The 18,304-nt window shown below is 39.1% G+C and overlaps 1 protein-coding gene across 1 annotated transcript in view; it reads right to left on the bottom strand.

The window, feature by feature from the left end:
* The window catches only part of LOC141791536 (rho GTPase-activating protein 26-like), a 103,000-nt gene extending 88,253 nt beyond the window's left edge, over positions 1 to 14,747 (bottom strand). The window contains exon 1 of the mRNA XM_074672092.1: positions 14,051 to 14,747. Within this exon, the coding sequence (XP_074528193.1) occupies positions 14,051 to 14,204 (154 nt within the window). The 5' untranslated portion in view covers positions 14,205 to 14,747. The remainder of the gene's footprint in view (positions 1 to 14,050) is intronic.
* Between the last annotated feature and the right edge of the window lie 3,557 nt (positions 14,748 to 18,304).

Below are 18,304 nucleotides of genomic sequence, written 5' to 3'. Positions count from 1 at the left end.
ATCACGCCATTAAAAACCAATCACATTCTTCAGACATGAGGGACCACATCCTCTGAAAACTCTGTGAGTCAGTCAGGCGTTGAAGCGTTTCTAGAAAACCACTTTTTAACAGATTCCAGCCGTCCTTGTCCAAAGACTCTTTCACATTGCCAGTTTAAAGCAGTGGAAAAGTGCTGAGTCAGCAAAACAAATCCTGCTTCATCATGTTTTAACAACTCATCATCCCCTCTTAGGTTATCCACAGGTCACTCCAGGTTATGCCAACCTCACACACACCACAAATACACACTCAGTCTCTTGATGCAAGGATTCTTTGACATAATTTTTTACAACACAATACAGTAGATTGTTATTGATAGTTTCAATTTGAGTTACTTTAATCTGTATACTTCATGTGATGTGACAGCACCCTCACACTGAAGAACACTGTCTCCTCAACATGCGTGCAGCAGCAGCAACCTGTCAGGTCTGATATTGACAACGATTCTTGCAGAAAGACAGATGTGCCTTTGATACACAGAGGCGACACACACAAAGACACACACTGTTTGCACAAGAACAGCCCAATTAAAAACAGTATGAAGTGTTTGACAGAAACATTAATCCACCACTCTCCTTCTGCTGTTTAAACAGCTCCAATTAAACTATTTGCCCCTTCGCCACCTGCAGTAAATCCAGCTCTCAGGCAGCGCAGCTGTCTGTTTTATGAGTGAACAGCAGCGATCAGGTAGCCGTGTGCGCAGAGTTAAAGAGCATTCCTCAGAGTTCACTTTCCCTCCTCTCTTCCTGCTTCATTTCTGGCTCTTTATGATCACAAGAGTTCAGTAAATGTGATCAAATTAGTGTGTAGTCAGCAGAACTCTGCTTGTCCCTGAGTGTCAAATTTACTCCAGGTAATATTTCTTTAAATCAATCACATGAAGTGCAGTTTTCCAGAACGTTTCCATCTCAGAGGGAGAACCAGGCCAGCAGCTGCAGCAGAAAGAAGGACTTGAAGCTTGATTCAAGAACATTCTTGGATAAACTTGGCTTTCATTGGATTACAAGGAGCGACTATATCTCATCTTAATGTCTGACTGCTCCTTTTAATCTGCCACAGAACTAAGTGTACACAGGTGGATCAAGGTGTAGTCAAGTTACAGGCACATTTTATTTTCCTATAATTACTAACACAAGGAAGTTTTTCTTCTCCTAGCTTTTCTTCCTTAAATGTATGCTTTCATCCTCTTTTTGGGATGTGTGTGGCTGTAACTGTGTATGCTTGGATGCTGGAACTTACTTTAGCTGAGTGGTATTGGTACAAAACTTGACTGGCAAAGAAAGACTTCAACTGCAAAAGCAGATGGCCTACAAGTTATTAGGTGCCACAATATGCACATTCAACGCTCTATTCAGTAAAACAAAAGAGTTGGTTTGATTAAGAAACTTCCACCCAACACAAGAAACTGAAAAAAACTGTGGTCTGGGGTCGTTCCATGAAACTCTGGATGTTCAAACTAAATCAAGCAGCTGGATAAACTAAATAAAACTGTTTTTATCAACAGTTTGGTAAATTATTATATACGTCTTTCCTACATCATTGTCTGGTGTTTTATTTCTTGTCTGTTTTCCTTTTAGATAAAACCTCTTAATCTGTGCAACTGATATAAAATCATATATCTTTTCATCTACCTGTAGACTTGATGATACAGTATTTACTTAGTTTTTCGGAAACTCTTGGTCTGAAAATATGAAGCCTATGCAGACCAGAACTGCAGCTCTTTGAGTTTCCACTAGAGGCTGGCTGCAAAAACAGCGAAAATCACATTCAAACCAAGACAAAAATAGACAATTTTTACAGCAAAAACAAACCGTGTTTTTAGCCTAGTTTGGATCTAAAAAGCTGATTTCTCTACCCAAACACTTTACAGCCACATTCTATTCTGATAACCTTTTGTTTTCAAAATTTTTTAAACTTACAAGTTTTACCCATACAAGGACATGGATGACTTGGCCGTAGGGCTGGACAATTAATTGGATTTTAATCGTGATTTCAATTTTGCCATCTGACAATCATAAAAGCAATATAATTGAAGAAAAACAATTAATATGCCACACAGTGTAGATGTATGCAAGTTCCTGTGCTTCATAGCTCTTCTGTGTTCAATGCGCAGCCACAGCGAGTGTGTGTGACTTATGTGTATCAATAATATTGTATGTGCCACTTGCTGGTTCTTTAAAGTTGTGTTTAAATCAGTACTGACGTTTTTGAATAAATTAATAATTGTGTATATTAATTGTGATTTCAATATCACTTAAAATAATCGGGATTCTTATTTTTATCATAATCGCCCAGCCCTACTTGGCCGACAGGTGCATACCCTGAAGATGTCGGTGAAGAGCCTAAAGGCCAGCCTTTTAACTTCATCCAAACCTACAGCAATGTTGAGATCATCATTTCCAATTTGTCCTCCATCGACAACGGGCTTCAAAACTCGCAGACACGACGTCCATCAATTATACCATTTGTGGGTTCATTTCAGTTAAAACAAATCTTATTGGATGTTATTCCAGAAGATATTTTTTTGATATCACACAGTAGAGATAAAGAAAGTTTTAAAGTTACAGTGACATCCTTGTAACTTAGATAATACTGTCACCAGGCTGCATTAAATCTACATTAAGTACAAAAGATTGTTCAGCGAAATATCAGCATTTTTAACGATTAAAAAACAAAGTGCAGATCTCAGCAACACCATAGCTGACAACTCTGGTTTTATAACTAAAAGATTCCTAACAGTGCAAGTAGAGTGTCCTTAGTAGGGATGTCCTGATACAGATTTTTTACTCCCTATCTGATTTTTTTCATGGTGTGTTTTGCCAATACCAATCTGATACTGATACATTTCTCTAATAAATCCCATACTGTGTTGGGTGATTCCAGTGCAAATGACCAATCACATTTGTTGTATTAAAGTGGAGGAACACTCACTTTACAAATGTTGCAAGATGCTGTTTTACTATCATTGCCTTTTCAAAGAGAAGTAGTCCCACACAGCGGGCATGTTTGCAATGCCGTTTGATTTACAGCAGGCGTAAAGCGTGAAAACACATGAAATCACTTAACGAATTCTGGTGCAATCTGATCCTCCGAAAAATAGCCATATTGAGCACCGATACGTATCAGTGTATCAGATTGGGACATCCCTACTCCTTAGACTTTTACTACCCCCTCCCCCTCCTGCACATCTGTGTTAGTAGCTGTCAGCCAACAGACGAGCAGGTTACATCACTTTGGAGTTTAAACTAAATATCCAAATATCCATCGACAAAGATGTTGGTTTTTAATGCCTTTTTTCTCAGATTCATCTGGTGATTAAAGAAATATCCACTGAAGTCTGATGTCTCTTTGTGAGGTAATTTTATGAACATGGACATAAGACTGAATGTGAAGTATGAGCAGAAAAGATTTTTGTAGATGCATTTTTGAAAACGCAATGAAACTTTGTTGTACAGTTAAAGCACAAGTTTTTATTTCAGTGCGACCTGCATTGTCTCAAGCTCCTCCATAAATAGAACTGGGGCTTTGTGGCTGAGCAGATGCACAGTATTAGTCATCAGTACAGGCGTGCATAAAGGTACAACACAGATGCTGCTCACAGTTCTGCAAAAACCACCTTTCTGTATGTGTCAGAAGAACATGTTTAACACGTAGGGGATGCAGTTGTTGTGCTGAAGCGAAGGGGATTCAGAGGTGAATCTCATTTCCTCCTTTATGGTTTCGTGTACCCAGAAGTGCTTTTGAGTTCTGATAAATCAATTTTTGGAGTGTATTTGTGAGCATGCGGGGGAAACAAATCTGTCCATTTCAGTTCCTTTTTCAGTTCCTGTGACAACATGTTTTTCATTTTAACTCTGTAAATCTCAAACACACTGTGCTAAATTGTTTGCATTTCTGCATAGCTCTCTAGCTTTTGTCAAAAACAAAGACACACTGCAACTTTACTGTGCACTTCATAATACTGAGACATAAAAACAAATTAATTTCAGGCAAGTTACAAGTCTGTAAGTGCTTCTGTGTGCGTGAACATTAACACCTTTGAGAGGCTGCAGCAGGAACACAAGCAACACATAAAGGAAACTTGTTGCACTCGCATGTTGCATGCATCTCTGAGGCCAGCAGTGGAGGTAGCATACCAGCAAAATAAGTCCCACATTGGCAGGAGAGAAACACAAGTAAGTAATACCATAGTGCATTGAGGAGCTGAGACGATGCATTCTTGCTGTGGAAGTGTAACTGAATAAGTCTCAAAGCTCAAACATTTACCAGCTTCATCCAGCTGGGTGAAAGTCCACATTAAAGATAGATGGAATGCTAATCGTCTGATTGTTACGAGCTTGTGATCTGTGTCTATAAATGACTTTCCTGTAAAAAAAATGATTGGAAGTGCATCATTTAAAACATTTATTAGAACAATTGGTAACCTGATAAATGACCCTGATGGATTCTTAATGAGGTGATGAATTAAAAATGTCCTGAAACACGAGCAGCTTCACCATTGCCCAAGAACAGGAAGTCTTATTACCACTTTCTGATATGTTCAAACATCTGAGCATTTCGTGTTTAGTGATGTTTAAAGTCCAAACAACAATTGTTCAGCACCTGTATGTCTTTATTTGCTGCTTTTATGCAATTAATGAGATTTTAAAAGACTGGGCTGGTTTACGATGCAAAAAATGAAGGCTTGTTACCCTGTAAGGACTTAAAAAGTGATCTGGATATAGTCTCACTTATACATGTTAATAATCTATCTCAGTATCCATGGTCCGGACAGGCTTTCCCGGGAAAACATGAGAGAACTGGTCTGTGAGTAACACTATGCAAAAAAGTTGCAAAGTTTGATTGTTGTTACATTATAAACATTAGCACTTCGTAACTACAAATGAAAACATTACCTTGTTGCTTTGCATTCCGTTAAAAGTTGTCTTGAACAAAGAAACATAGTGTTAAGAATAAGATCTGCTGTCCATTCATTTACTTCCAAAACAAACACACACGTTGGCAAGAGCAAGTTTCTAAGACAGGTCACAGTGCTCATGGGAAACAGAGTCTTTAATAAAACACTACAGATTCTGTCAAAGGTATCACCATAGACTGTAAAAAAATTGGACATCATCTTGCTCAGCTTGAAATGAGGTCACCACAAAAACTGCTCCCCCTGGTGGCTGGCTGCAGTGTAGATCAAAAAAATCCATCTCTCCAGTCATTCCAGATGGGCTGTGGTCAAACATACCTTGTAGAAATGTTTCTGTTGCGGTGGTTTGAAGATATTATTTGGCTGCCTTTTATTCGTATCCTCTTTTTTCTGAGAAATTTCATTTTCATTAGTTATTAGAGGTTAAAAGTGAGGCTTTACATATGGAGGGGGAGCCAAGAAGAGATTAGCCTCTGGAAATAAAAAAATGATTATTATTTTTTTGTCACCTGGCTCCACTCAGATTCTCTCTGAGTCCCTCATAGCCTTTATTGTGTAGACTCTGGCTGCACAACCGCTGCCAATAGCTGCGCCTGTGACGGGGGTATTTTGGCTTCAAAACAGTACAAAGGTAAATGGTAGAGCCACCCTGTCCACTCTATATACAGTCCATGGGTATCACTGCCATCAATGCCAAATGAGGAATCCTTAAAGAGAGTATGACAGTACACCATCTTCGAGAACAAGAACATAATTTTATGATTTATAAACCCTGGGAATATTTCCTGATGAGTTCACTGTTCAAGCTTTCATCACCACAGAGTAATGTTTAATTTGTAAATTACAGAGCCACATTGCATGAAATATATGCAAAGGCGGGGACAGGGTACACTTTAGGGCCTGGCTTTCATGTGAGGTCTCTCCCAAAGAAACCTAAAAATCTTTTGTTTTGCAGTGATGTAACTTTTGGAGCCCAAAAGTGCGTCTGAAAACGTTGAAACACGCTGCAGTTTTTAATCCCTTATTGCTCCTTCAAAAGATAAAACAAAGAAAGCAGGAAAATCAGGTTTAACTGCTCTGTTTGTTGGTACTGGTGGATTTCCAATTTTTGTAAAGACAAATTTTGATTTGTTGAAAGTTAATAACAGAATGAAAGTGGGTGTGTGTGTGTGTGTGTGTGTGTGTGTGTGTGTGTGTGTGTGTGTGTGTGTGTGTGTGTGTGTGTGTGTGTGTGTGTGTGTGTCAGACAGTCTGCCCCCAACAAAAGAGAGGCAACAATAGCACCAGTGCACAGCTGAGTCGTGCCCTAATTTCCCTCTCCTCCACACTACGTCACAGCCAGAAGAAGACCCCCAACCCCCACGGTGCTTTCTTACGGAGCAGAAATACACACGCGTGCACACTCCAATGCTAGTGTGTAAAAAAAAAAAAATTAAAAAAAAAAAGGATCTCTAAAAAGCAGAAATGTGAAAGTGTATCTGGGAAAGATGTGTGAAATCCCTGTGAAACTCTTTAAATGACTGCAGACAGAATCTCTTTTTGTCTCTGTGGCTGTGTGACGTATGCACAGGAATGCCTTCAGACAGTGACACCGTATCTTGCTTTTGTCCCCCTCCTCTTCCTCACTCTACTCTCTATATTGCTCCTCTCCATCTCTTCCTCAAACAAGACCATGTCAGCTTTTTAAACACCATTGTTAAAGACAGCTACACCCCCACCTCCTCTTTCCTACACACAGTCTTTTACTCTTTCTTTTGCCCCTTGGCGCATACTCTCCCTCTGCTCTGGACCTCCTAAAAAAAGAGGTCTTGCTCCTTCCATCAGCCATAATTGAGCATTAGTGATGGTGTGGCGTGCATGTGTGTGTGTGTGTGTGTGACCCTCATCTATCAACACAGTTGACAGTTGAGCCCCTGAATGACTGCTATTAACCCTCCTTATTCCTCACAAGCAGCACAATGGGTGGCTGAGGAAAAACAAAGATAGGAGGTACGGAGAGGAGCTGATTGAGAGAGACTCTGCATGCAGCAGTGTGTTGTTGGTCTCTGGGAATTCCCACTTTTCTTCCTTTGTGGGACATTTACACACAAGTCGTCACTCTGAGCTGCTTGTTTGTGAGGTTGCTCTGGGCAGTTAAAGGTTCAGTTTGAAGTCACAGTGAGCCTTTAAGACAGAACTATTATCAAGACAGTGCTAATGGTTGAGGGGCTGTTTTGAACCAGACACTGTTCACACACATGCCTGAACAACACATGCTTTTAGGGTGAAGCCTTTGAAATGTATACCACTGTACAGGGCATCCTGTATTCTAGGTTTACTGCATTACAGCACTGTACTTTTTAGCCAACTTCATCCAAGAAAGCTTTGGTCCAGGAGTATTTTGTTTGATGACTTAACCCTTGCCTTTAAATCTAGAGCATAAATTGCACTAAATTGTAATAAATTGAGACCAGGGATACTCCCATCCAGCTTTTAAGTTTTTTTTTTAATAAACATGCAGGTCTTCAAACTGCTACATAGTTGCACACAGAAATCCCTGAATATGTCCATAAGCTTGATGATGTCTATTCTATAAATCTGAACAACACAACTATGGGGAAAAAAATCTTCATGAGACTTGCTTAAATGACGAGGAGATTAGGACCTGCTAACTGGTTCATGACATGTTTGAGTAGTGGGCCTCAAACACCGAGGCCTGCTCATTGCCCTGCCCTTAAAAAGCCTCCAGAGAGCTGGCCAACCAGAGAAAGGGGGTTTTGTGGATCTGGGAACCTTAGAAAGACAGCAGCTAAAAAGTATTTCAGATGGAGGCCAAACAGTTTAGTTTTTTCTTTAGGTGTAAGTCCCACCTAGCTGCTAAGTGGTACAGCACAAAACTTTGAAAAAAGCACTATACCCCCTCTTGAAACTCCTTTGTTTTTTTACTTTGATGCATTTATATCATGTTTTTTTTCAGACTGGTACCTTGTTCTAGTTTGACTGTTCTCTATGTGCATTATTTTCTATGTCTTGTTTACATTTCCTTTTTGATTCTTGTTTTTTTTTTCATCTACCTTACTCATTTGTGTTCTTTTATCTGTTCTGCTGGGATGTTGAATCTACATGAGTGAGCATCATGTCTCCAGCTTGTTGAAGGCTAACACACACAGATTATATCATGTATACCATGCAATTACAGATCACAAAGATCCCTTCTTCCTCATTACAGTGCAATCAACCGAGGGTTGAAGCTACCAAGTGAGGCTGCGTGCACACACCACTCAGCGACACCTTCCTTTCCCGACAGGGTGAAACTGAACCATCACATCAAGAGTGCTCATTCACACTGTATAGAAGGAACATTTACTAACCATCTGCACTCAGTTTCAGGCTTCCCAGACCTAAGAATTTAATAGCTAGGAGAAATAATCTTTATGATGCCCAGACTGTAACACACTTTCGTATGATTGCAAAACAGTGCATGATGACATGATTGTTACATGTCCTGATGGTAAGATGACTCTCAGACTCAAACATTCCTAAGTCCAGGAAGCAGCCCTGTCAGAGCGGTGGACAATGACCTCATTGTTAAAAACTAGTTCATGACAGCTGAGATCTGGGACTGAGCCTGTAATCAGCATTAGACATTTAGTTACAGCTTCTGGCATTGTTATGTTCCAGCAATGACGGATTGATCAAGTACATTTTTCACCAAAACCTGTGTCTACATGTGGAACAAGAGATGATCTGATCTGGTCCTATACACTGACTCAAATTGCTGGATCAGGTATCGGTAATAATGGGCCAATCCATGTGGTCTTTTTATTCTTTGGCAAATATATTCATTACACATAAATTATTCCCAGCTTAAGTTCTCAGTGAGACATACACATTACTAATTTAACACTGGTATCAGATCCCAGATCAGTTACCCAGAGCTCATGCTTAAGTTAGATCTGTGCATCCCGAGTGTCAAAAATGTACGTTCTGAATTGGATAAATTTAAACCAAAAACAGACTAAAAAAATCAAAATAATTGTTTTAAAATGTTTTCTTTTGAAGGATCAAGTAGCTACAACACAATTTATATCTCTGAAATGTATAATTCAGATATAAAACTGTCACATTACACGTTTTTTATATGACACCCATTCATGCACTTGTTTGGACTCAGGCTAAAGTTTACTTTAAGTTATTTTATTGAATTCAATCCATGGAGAGCTGTGCAATTATTTGAGAAATAAAACAATCTGCTTTATGATGACATGCTGTAAACTTTATTTGCAAACCAGAAGTTAATGTACAACCCGACAACACATGACACAACAGAGACGAATGACTTCGACAAACCTAAACTGAAAATATGGCAACAGCATGTGTCGGTGTCACAGTAAGTGTCTAAACATGGTGTCCCATTTCCGTCACACCACCAATAAATGCCCAGCCGGTGGTTAGGGTTGATGGCTGATTGCGTCATGTCATGTTGGAGGCGGAGCAAAGAACCAAATATTTCTACAGACCCTGTAATGACAAGCTACATCTGCCCTGAAATGACATCTAGCCAACACGCGTTAACGCTCACACACATCTGTGTCTGCTCATATGCATGTCTCGTCTGAGTTTGTGTGCATCTCAGCAGTCATCACAAAAGGAAAACTCTGCGGTTGTTAAAGTATGCACAGAAATGTAGTGTGTTTCTGTTTGAGTTTGTGTGTACCACATATATCTGTATGTGTCTACACGTTTAATTGCAACATAATTGGCTAGGAACCCGCAAACAAGACTGAGACGCTGTAAATTTAGAGAAGTGGTGTAACCATCTTCTTTTTGAAATATTACACTGCTGAGAAAAGACACAACAAAATGTGTTTCTCATACGAAAAAATGAAAATAATAATAGTGTCTGAAAACTTGGCACAAACACGTGAATTATAGTTATCAACTAAAACTGTCTCCGGCTTCTAAACAAAAAGCAGTCTCTGAAATTGCTCTGGAATATCCCAGCACCTGCTGCTGTTACAAAGTCATAAATAACTGACATATCCATTCTAAAATCAAAAGAAACTCAAAAAGAAGTTTTTAATTCAACTTAACACATGAGTGCCAGCACCAGTTGATCTGCAGGGATGTAATAGCCAGCGTGGCATCCATCTGACAGGCTCAAGTGGTGTGAAAGCATCACCATCATACCCAGTCCACCATCAAATGTGTGAGACACATCTTTTGCCTGTTTGTGCTAAAAAATTTCACATTTGATTGCTAAACATGGCTTTCTTGTGTGTTTATTGCTTTTTTTTAATGCAAAAGTATGAACTGTGCCAACATTGAATTAGCAATTTGTTGTGCAGGCTCCGGCCCACATACTTCACAGATTCTAGTGACAAATGATTACAGTCAATGTGGTCAGAATCAGCAAATGACATCTGTCATCTGTTATTATCTTAAACCAGAATGCATGCACAACACACCATGCTAAAAACAAACAATGCTAATAGAAACACAAAAAAAATAAAAATTGGTGGACGAGCCCGTCTCACAACTTTGAGCTGAGAAACAAACAACACAGACGTTAGCCATTAAACCGTTCCACGCCGGGGATGCATTCACTGGACCTTGTAATTCTTAAACACAGCATAAGTTCTGCGCAAATATATGATTTATTTATTTAAAAATATTGTGTAATAAATGTTTCTATTATATTTGGCTGTTGCAGAAAATAAGTTAAATATAATATTAGGTATCACTAAAATAAATACTGTTTTGCAGTTTTTCAGAAAAGATTTAACTGTAAATCCCCAGCCGTCCATGAGAGACGCGAGAGTAAATACGTCACTGTCAGCGGCTTGCGAATGAGTAAGTAGTGTCCGAAATGTTTTAATTTAGCTGATTCAGTGGACTATACAGTCAATTACATCTAATTCACTATATAGTGAGTAGTGAGTAGGGAATGAGTGAGTGATTTCAGACACAGCCTAATACCTGTGACAACTTTACTCGCCACCAACTCACACTGTTATCCATACAGCCCATATCTCTCTAGTCTCCACAACTTTTTCTGTAATCATTTTTCCTTTTTTTTGTGGGTTTTTTTTTGGGGGGGGGGGGGATTTAGAGGCCAAACAACCATCATTGCTTTTTCCCATTCGTCCGTCATGTTTCTTTGCACCCAAGTTGTGTTTTACTACAGAAGATTTGTAACATTGAGCGCAGAGAAGCGGATATACTCCTGAAGAATTGGTTAGTGTGTGGAGTGTTCCGCAGTGCACACGACACACAAAATCGGAAGGGAGAGATCTTATATTATCATCAAGTGTGTGGTCTCTAAATGTGTGAAGGTTTGAAGAATCCTGTAATGTGAGCCTTTCGTCTTTGTCCAGGATGATCACTGTGTCTCTCCATCTTTCATCCTTTAAAGTACTGTAGTTGTGAGGGAAGGCTAGCTTAAGTTATATTGAGAACACTCACAGAAAAGTGGCGCTGTCTACTGCCGTAAGGTGATCTCACTAACAGAAAAAAACTGTCTTACATTCTGTTGAATTACATATATTTTTTCAAACTTATATTTTCATGTGTGCTGTTTATCAGTTATCTTTTTATATATTAATGAAAACAATCCCTTTGTTCCCAGTTTTACTTCAGGTTTGGTTGCTTGAAAATATATTCCGCTTGCTCTAGTGTTCTTCACGCTTGAAGACATAAATTATTCATAGAGAAACACAAAAGCAAAGAGCTGCCACCAACTGGTTTCACACTGCACTAAAAAATATTCAAAGTCTGATATGAAAGCTCTGTAAAAAAGTCTCTAATACAGATCAAATGTCTTGAATCATTTATAGTGATGTCATACCAACACCAAGGAAATTTATAGGATGTAGACTGATGCACTTGATGGGTGTTGTCATTTATATATCAAGCACGACGACTTAATAAGATAAAATACCTTGCTTAATATTTTAACCATATTAATTAGCAACTAAAAGTGTAAATTGTGTTTTAGAATGACACAGGAGATTGTCTTTAAAATGAAATCAGACAACAGTGATGGATATCTCATTATTTGCTTAAAGCCTACTGTAACTCAACCCATATCGGTCTGTGACAATCTACATGACTCAGTGATTGAAGGTTTTTATTTTCATTTTAGGATTGTTATGTACATTTTTCTGCAGTTTACTATAGATTATATCACTACAAAGGACGTTGAGAGACATTCAAGCCTCAGCCTAAAGTCATGTTGTAGTGAGGGTTTCACTTTCTCCACTTGTTGTAACATCCATGTAGTGATTACAAGAAAAACACATGTGAAAGCTGTCAGCAGAGTCTGGGCCTCCTCCTGCAGCAATTAGTAACCCAACTGAACTTCCCAAGACACTCACACACTCACACACATCCTCCACATGCCCCAGGAAGAGCCCAGGAGGTCAAGGTGCGGCGGAAGATCCAGCCGGACAGATCAACAGCTGCGTGCAGAGCTTCAGTTTGCCTGCTAGAGAAGACCTTTTGTAACTGATTCATCTTGCGTGCCAGGCCAGAAAACACTGACAACACAGGGTAGTACAGGTATAAAAAGATTAACTGGGACGATTTGCTGACTTGCTCTTTGTTCGGCTACAATGGCAGAGAACAAGCGATTGACTCTCAGCGCAGCCTCAGTGAATCAGGGCCGTGCTGTTTGATTTCTAGACCTCACCGATGCACAAAAGCAGAATTGTCTTTATGGCTGCACATCAGCTGACAGAGCTTTGTGGTGACAGACGAGTGAGCCAGTCTGTTCTTTTAAAGGTACAGATGATAACACAGGCCTGGAAAGCTCAGGTTAGACTGAGGGCTGGTCTGCTCTGGACTGGAAAATAAACAGCGCACATGAAAACACAGCAATGCCAGAAGTGTCTATGTCCACGAAATAATAAATATGCAATCAGTTGCACTGCTTAATTGTTTGGTAACTCCTAAAACTCCATAAGAAATACTTCATCTTTATGCTGGAAGTCCCTTACAGGAGCTGTTTTTCCTCATTGTGCTAATCTGTCTCAGGAGCTGTTGTACAACGGGCCAAATTAAAGGTCCTGTGAGAAGTTTTTCTCTGTTTATAAAACAAACATATGAAAGAAACACAGCTTTTATGAGGGTGTATGTAGAAATAAGGGTCTTCTAACTGGTTTATTGCACGTGGGCCTCAAACACCAAGGTCTCTTCGTGGACAGGTCTCCAGAGTGCTGACCAATCAGAGGGGAGCAGGTTTGTGAAGTGGGGACTGAAGCCTTAAAGAGGCAGCATCTGAAATGAGGCTGAAATACGGGTAATGATATTCCTCTTTAAATTGTGAAACTTTACATCAGATTTAAAAATGCTGGAGTAGATTGTTGTGATTTATCAATAACGTTGTAGGATGTTTTTAAAAGAACTTCCCAATGTAGACTTTTTAATTGGCAGGGTTGAGTAGTGCACAAAATGGATTTTTCAAAATTTCCCAGTGATGCTAAAGACACACCACAGCCCCACATGACCTCTAAACCACCTGAACATAAGTCTTTTTTATGCTGGAATAAAACCTTTTAGTAGACTGATCACAAAGATTTCTGTATACAACTCAGGTCCATCTTCATCCTTTTCATCACAACTGAAAAATACAAGACAGCCTCTCATATGTGTTTCTCTGACTATCCATGGACCATCTGAAATCACTCCTCAAGCCTCGGGGGATGCTGAACATCATACAGTCTCACATCTATACCAGCACCCACATGAACCTGTGAAACATACAGTTCATGCTCCCTGCCTGCCTCTTAATGCTTTGTAATGTAAGCTGATGGGAACACATGTGCTGACAGCTTCAGAGGACACTATGCACTGAACACCCATTCACCCCCATGCCTTTAATGTGCCTTATCAACAACATACACACACAGAGGACGAGCTGTTTATATGGGTCCAACGAGAGTTAGATAAAACTTTACAGAGAAATCCAGATCTGTCTTTGGCACACAGCCACACCTAGGTTCATCCCACGTTTATCAAAGCACCTCCTGCCAAAGCACGTGCACCAAAACAGCTCGTGGATAACTGTCAATCACCTTACCCTTGTTAAGTAACCTGAGATTCAGGCATTTACTTACATTTCAGAGCCTGGATGAGCGCCTTGCCGTCTTTAATCAGCTCCTTGATGAACTTGTTGGTCTTGTCCAGCTCCAGCTCGTGGGATTTGAGTCTCTCCCTGAACTGTGGGCTGTCCAGGTAACAGTCACTGAACTCCAGAGCAGGTAGTCCCATCTTCTGCTTTCTCAATGCAACGATCTCGGGGGAAAGCTCCGAACGGGGAGGAAGGAGGAACGAGAAGAAGATGAGGAGAAGGAGGAGAGAAGAGGAGGAAGCCCTGAGCTACTGCTGCTGGAAATGATGGAAAATCCAATTACAACATGTAAACAACAGGGCGGAGGTGTATCCGAGAGAAATGCCTACCTACATTACCCTGCTTTCACAGCATTTACGGTAAACACTTCAGTTCAATTGCAGCAGTCCCCCGCGATATCCAATTCAATGGGATTAAAAAAGTCACAGCAGAGTAAGTCTAAAAACAAAACAAGTGTCCACTTGCTCAGGTAAAGCGTAGCTGCATTCCTCTCGACAAACTCATTGTGGACCGGACAGAGTCACTTAGGGGCGAGGAGGAGGGAGGGAGGAAGAGAGGGAGGCAGCAAAAACCAAAACTAGCCTCGTAAATGTGGTGTCTTCCCCAAGCGGTTTTAAATGTACTGCTTTTACTCTACAGCCCCACTCAGCTCAACGCGGCTGCACAGTGTAATCAACCTACCCCGGGAGATAATCCAATGATTGACGTCTCACTCGGCCAATGAGAAGGCCCGAATGGAGAGCTCAGCGTCCTGGGCGGGCTTCACGAGAGCTACCCCAGAACGAAGACACACAATAACTATGAAGATGTCTCACTCTAATCTATTTTCTTAACCGTTATTTTTGAAAGGGGCATGTACAAAATATGTATTAGGGGCAAATGCATAGCCAAAGAAGTGGTACATTTGACTTCAATGTTTACATCTACGTCACTACATTTCAGAGGGGAATTCTTGAAGTCAAATTTCAAATCAACATTATTAAAAACATCAAATAAAATAGGCTTTGTTATAAGATTAGCATCCTCTGCTAGGTTTTAGTACATCTTATTAAATTTAACATTCATCAGCTATTGATTAAAGCCAAAGAACGACGTAGTATTAAATGATATATAACACCCTGTGCATTTTTACATCTCAGTGTACCTTAGACTGTTTAAAGCACATATTTCACACATTTACATCAATTTTTGCACCTTTTTCTTTCCAAACCAGGAACCTTGAACCGTACTGCCTAACTCATCATGTGCAATTGACTATAAATTTGTATAGATTTGTATCTACTATTGTACTTTTATTAGTACTGTTATTTCAAATAGCTGTATAACGCACCAGACAGGGCTGCTTTCATTATATGTGTATAGTGACAATGAAGGAATCTGAATATGATTCTGAATCAGTAACTTCAGGTCAGTCTTTTTATTCAAGGTACAAAGTGAAGTACTGTGACAATTGAGCATCTTTTTGAGGTGTTATGAATTGCACTGTTTTTAGCAAGTTTTGCTGACCAAAATGACTGCCATTTTTAGCAGCTTGAACATGTGTATTCTTTTTTTAGCTCTCTGTGTCCAAAAATATCTTAACATGTCTAACATGTCTGCTAGATGCAACTGATCCATTTATTTTCTAATTTCAGGAAATGTCTCTAACAATGTGCTGTAACAGGTTGTTATAACAAAGATGCATCATTATCTGTCAGTGATTAGTGTTTTCAACCTTAACCTTAAACCAAACTAAGCAGTGCAAATTTTAGAGAACACTGAGTGTTTATATTATGTTTATAAGTTTTCTTATTCCTTTTATTGACAGTGTATTAGGATGTTGCTCCTCCGTCAGCCCCAGCACATAAAAGTAAAGTGCATTTATGTCTGCATCAAAGTCAAAATATCTATTGAGGGTTACATTTGTCTTAGCATAGACGATCTTTGCATGTAGCGGGCTCGGGGCCCGGCTCGTGGGAGGAGACGGTGATGTCATTTCAGGCAGAGCGGGGAAATTCAGTGGAGCAGAAGCTGCCTTGGATTAAAGCCTGCGCTACTATCTGCTGCCCTCTGCTGGCTTTTAAAACGCATTAGTGAGTGCTCTGACAACTTCTAGTCACTTTCTGGAAATAGTTTTGACTGATACTATGAAAGAATCACCTTAATAACTAATTTGTCTCTTGATTTTGAGTTCTACATGACAAACAACAGATAAACACGTTTTGGCATGAATAAAAGACAAATTTTGCTCATATTTCTTCATCTGTCTCTGGAAAGAACCATCTGCAGAGCAGTTACAGAATGATGTCTGTGTTTATCTGACATGCAGAGTGCTGGTTTCAAAGCCAGATTTAGGTCAGGTACATGCGCAAGGTCCCAAAGAAGTTAGGTAAGAGTTTCCTTCCATTCTTGCCCTCTTCAATGGAAACATCATTGAGAATCTTGATTGGTGTCTCGTTTTTGAGCATACTGCTGCTTTGAGAATAAAAAACAAATGCTACACTTTAAGAGAGTAAGAGTTATCTTACTCTTCAGTGAAAATGCTTCAATCTTATGGATGCCATCGCCAACCTGGTTTTCCAAGATTAAATTTGTGCTGTTTGCCTTACAAAAATTATGAGAAGTTTTTACAAAGCCAAAATATGGAAGAAATTTATGAGCCTTGATGCACTTATCAAGGTTGCACTGGCTTCTGTTTTAGATTAAATTATATTCTTCAGACAAAAATATTTATTTGTCAGGACACAGTTTAGCACTTCAAAGTTTAAGTCCAGTTTATTTACAAAAAATAATATAAAGTTATCATTTTTAGTCATTTATTTTAGTCCAAACCTTTCAAATTCTTAAACTCATCTAATTGATCAGACTTTGTCATAGAACCCATTTATTTTAGTCCTGTAACGCTTGAATACAGGGCAGGGCTGGTGACTGGCATATCAGATATTTTGCCCATGAGGGCTGAAACACCAAGAGGCCAGTTGTTCAAAGATGATGTCATCAGATTTTGGTCATCAGGTTGGATGAAATGTTGACAAAAAGTTGTTCAAAAGGGAATGAAGGATTAGATCACATAATTTCATCCTCGTTGTAATTTGGATCAAACCTTCAGTTTGTGTTGTTTATAACTTTTCAGATGGATTTGGATCACTTTGATCCAAAATTTAAAAAAATAAATAAATGAAATAAAATAGGATTATCATCATCCTGACGGGGGGGCAGCATTTCAAGCAGGATTTCAGGAAGAAAAATGTAGTAAAACTTTAAAATTGTACAAATTATACAGCATTGGTATCATTTAGTGAATAAACTTTTGTTTATATTGTGCACTTGACTTGTTTAACTGTTCAATGACAAAGTAGATAAAGTAGACACAGTCTAACAATAAAGCCTTTCAGTAAACATAAAATGACCTTGTCCCCGTGAAATAATCCTTTGAACAGATTTCAGTAACTAACTAGATTAATACATTCTGTTTTTCTGCTATTCGTTACTGTATATTAATTTCAAAGAAACAATCATCAGAGATGAATGTGTTAGGAAAAATGTATTACAATGTCATCCGTTACCACACATACAGTCAGTCCCTCATTCTGACAGAAGGCCAGAGGTTGGTCTAGTTCATCAACAGGCTCAGGTGGATGAGAAACATCATCACAGCAAGGGACATTGAGCCTAGTAGCATTGTTGTGCAGAGCAATACACACAAGTATTATGTGTATTATGTTTTCTCTGAACATTCTTTATTTTTAACCTATTGGACATTTAGCCTTTTTTTTCTAAGATATTTTCAAAGTATTATATAAAAATGAATATTGTATTTGTTAGTGGAAATGTGATTTATATTTGTTGTGGCTCAGACAAAGGGTTGTAAAATAAATTATAAATGGAAGTGAATGTTAATGTTATTGTGTTGTCTCAGAATTAAAAAAAAAAAACACTTAAAATAAGTCTTGTCTCTTCTATCTGTTGTCATAACAGAGCTGGTAGCCCACATCGTGATACTGTTTAGAGCACTGGTAATCAGAATTCGGTAAACTTGAAAACTGTGCATCTGGATCAGAGTGATCCAATCCAATGTTGCTTTGAAAAATCACCATTAAACTGAGACGGATTACCTGATCAGAAAATGGGATTTCCAAATCTGGATCATTTTGATCAAGATTTAATTCTTTGAACAACTGGCCCCAGCAGCTGATTAAGACAATTTATCCCTTAAATGATGGATTTTTCTTGCTTCAGTCTGTTGGGTTATCAGTTTTCA

Source organism: Halichoeres trimaculatus, unplaced genomic scaffold, assembly GCF_033239565.1.
Source record: "Halichoeres trimaculatus isolate MK-OKI-2021-1 unplaced genomic scaffold, fHalTri1.1 fHalTri1_scaffold_6, whole genome shotgun sequence".
Classification (NCBI taxonomy): domain Eukaryota; kingdom Metazoa; phylum Chordata; class Actinopteri; order Labriformes; family Labridae; genus Halichoeres; species Halichoeres trimaculatus.
This window is presented reverse-complemented; position numbering and strand designations above follow the sequence as displayed.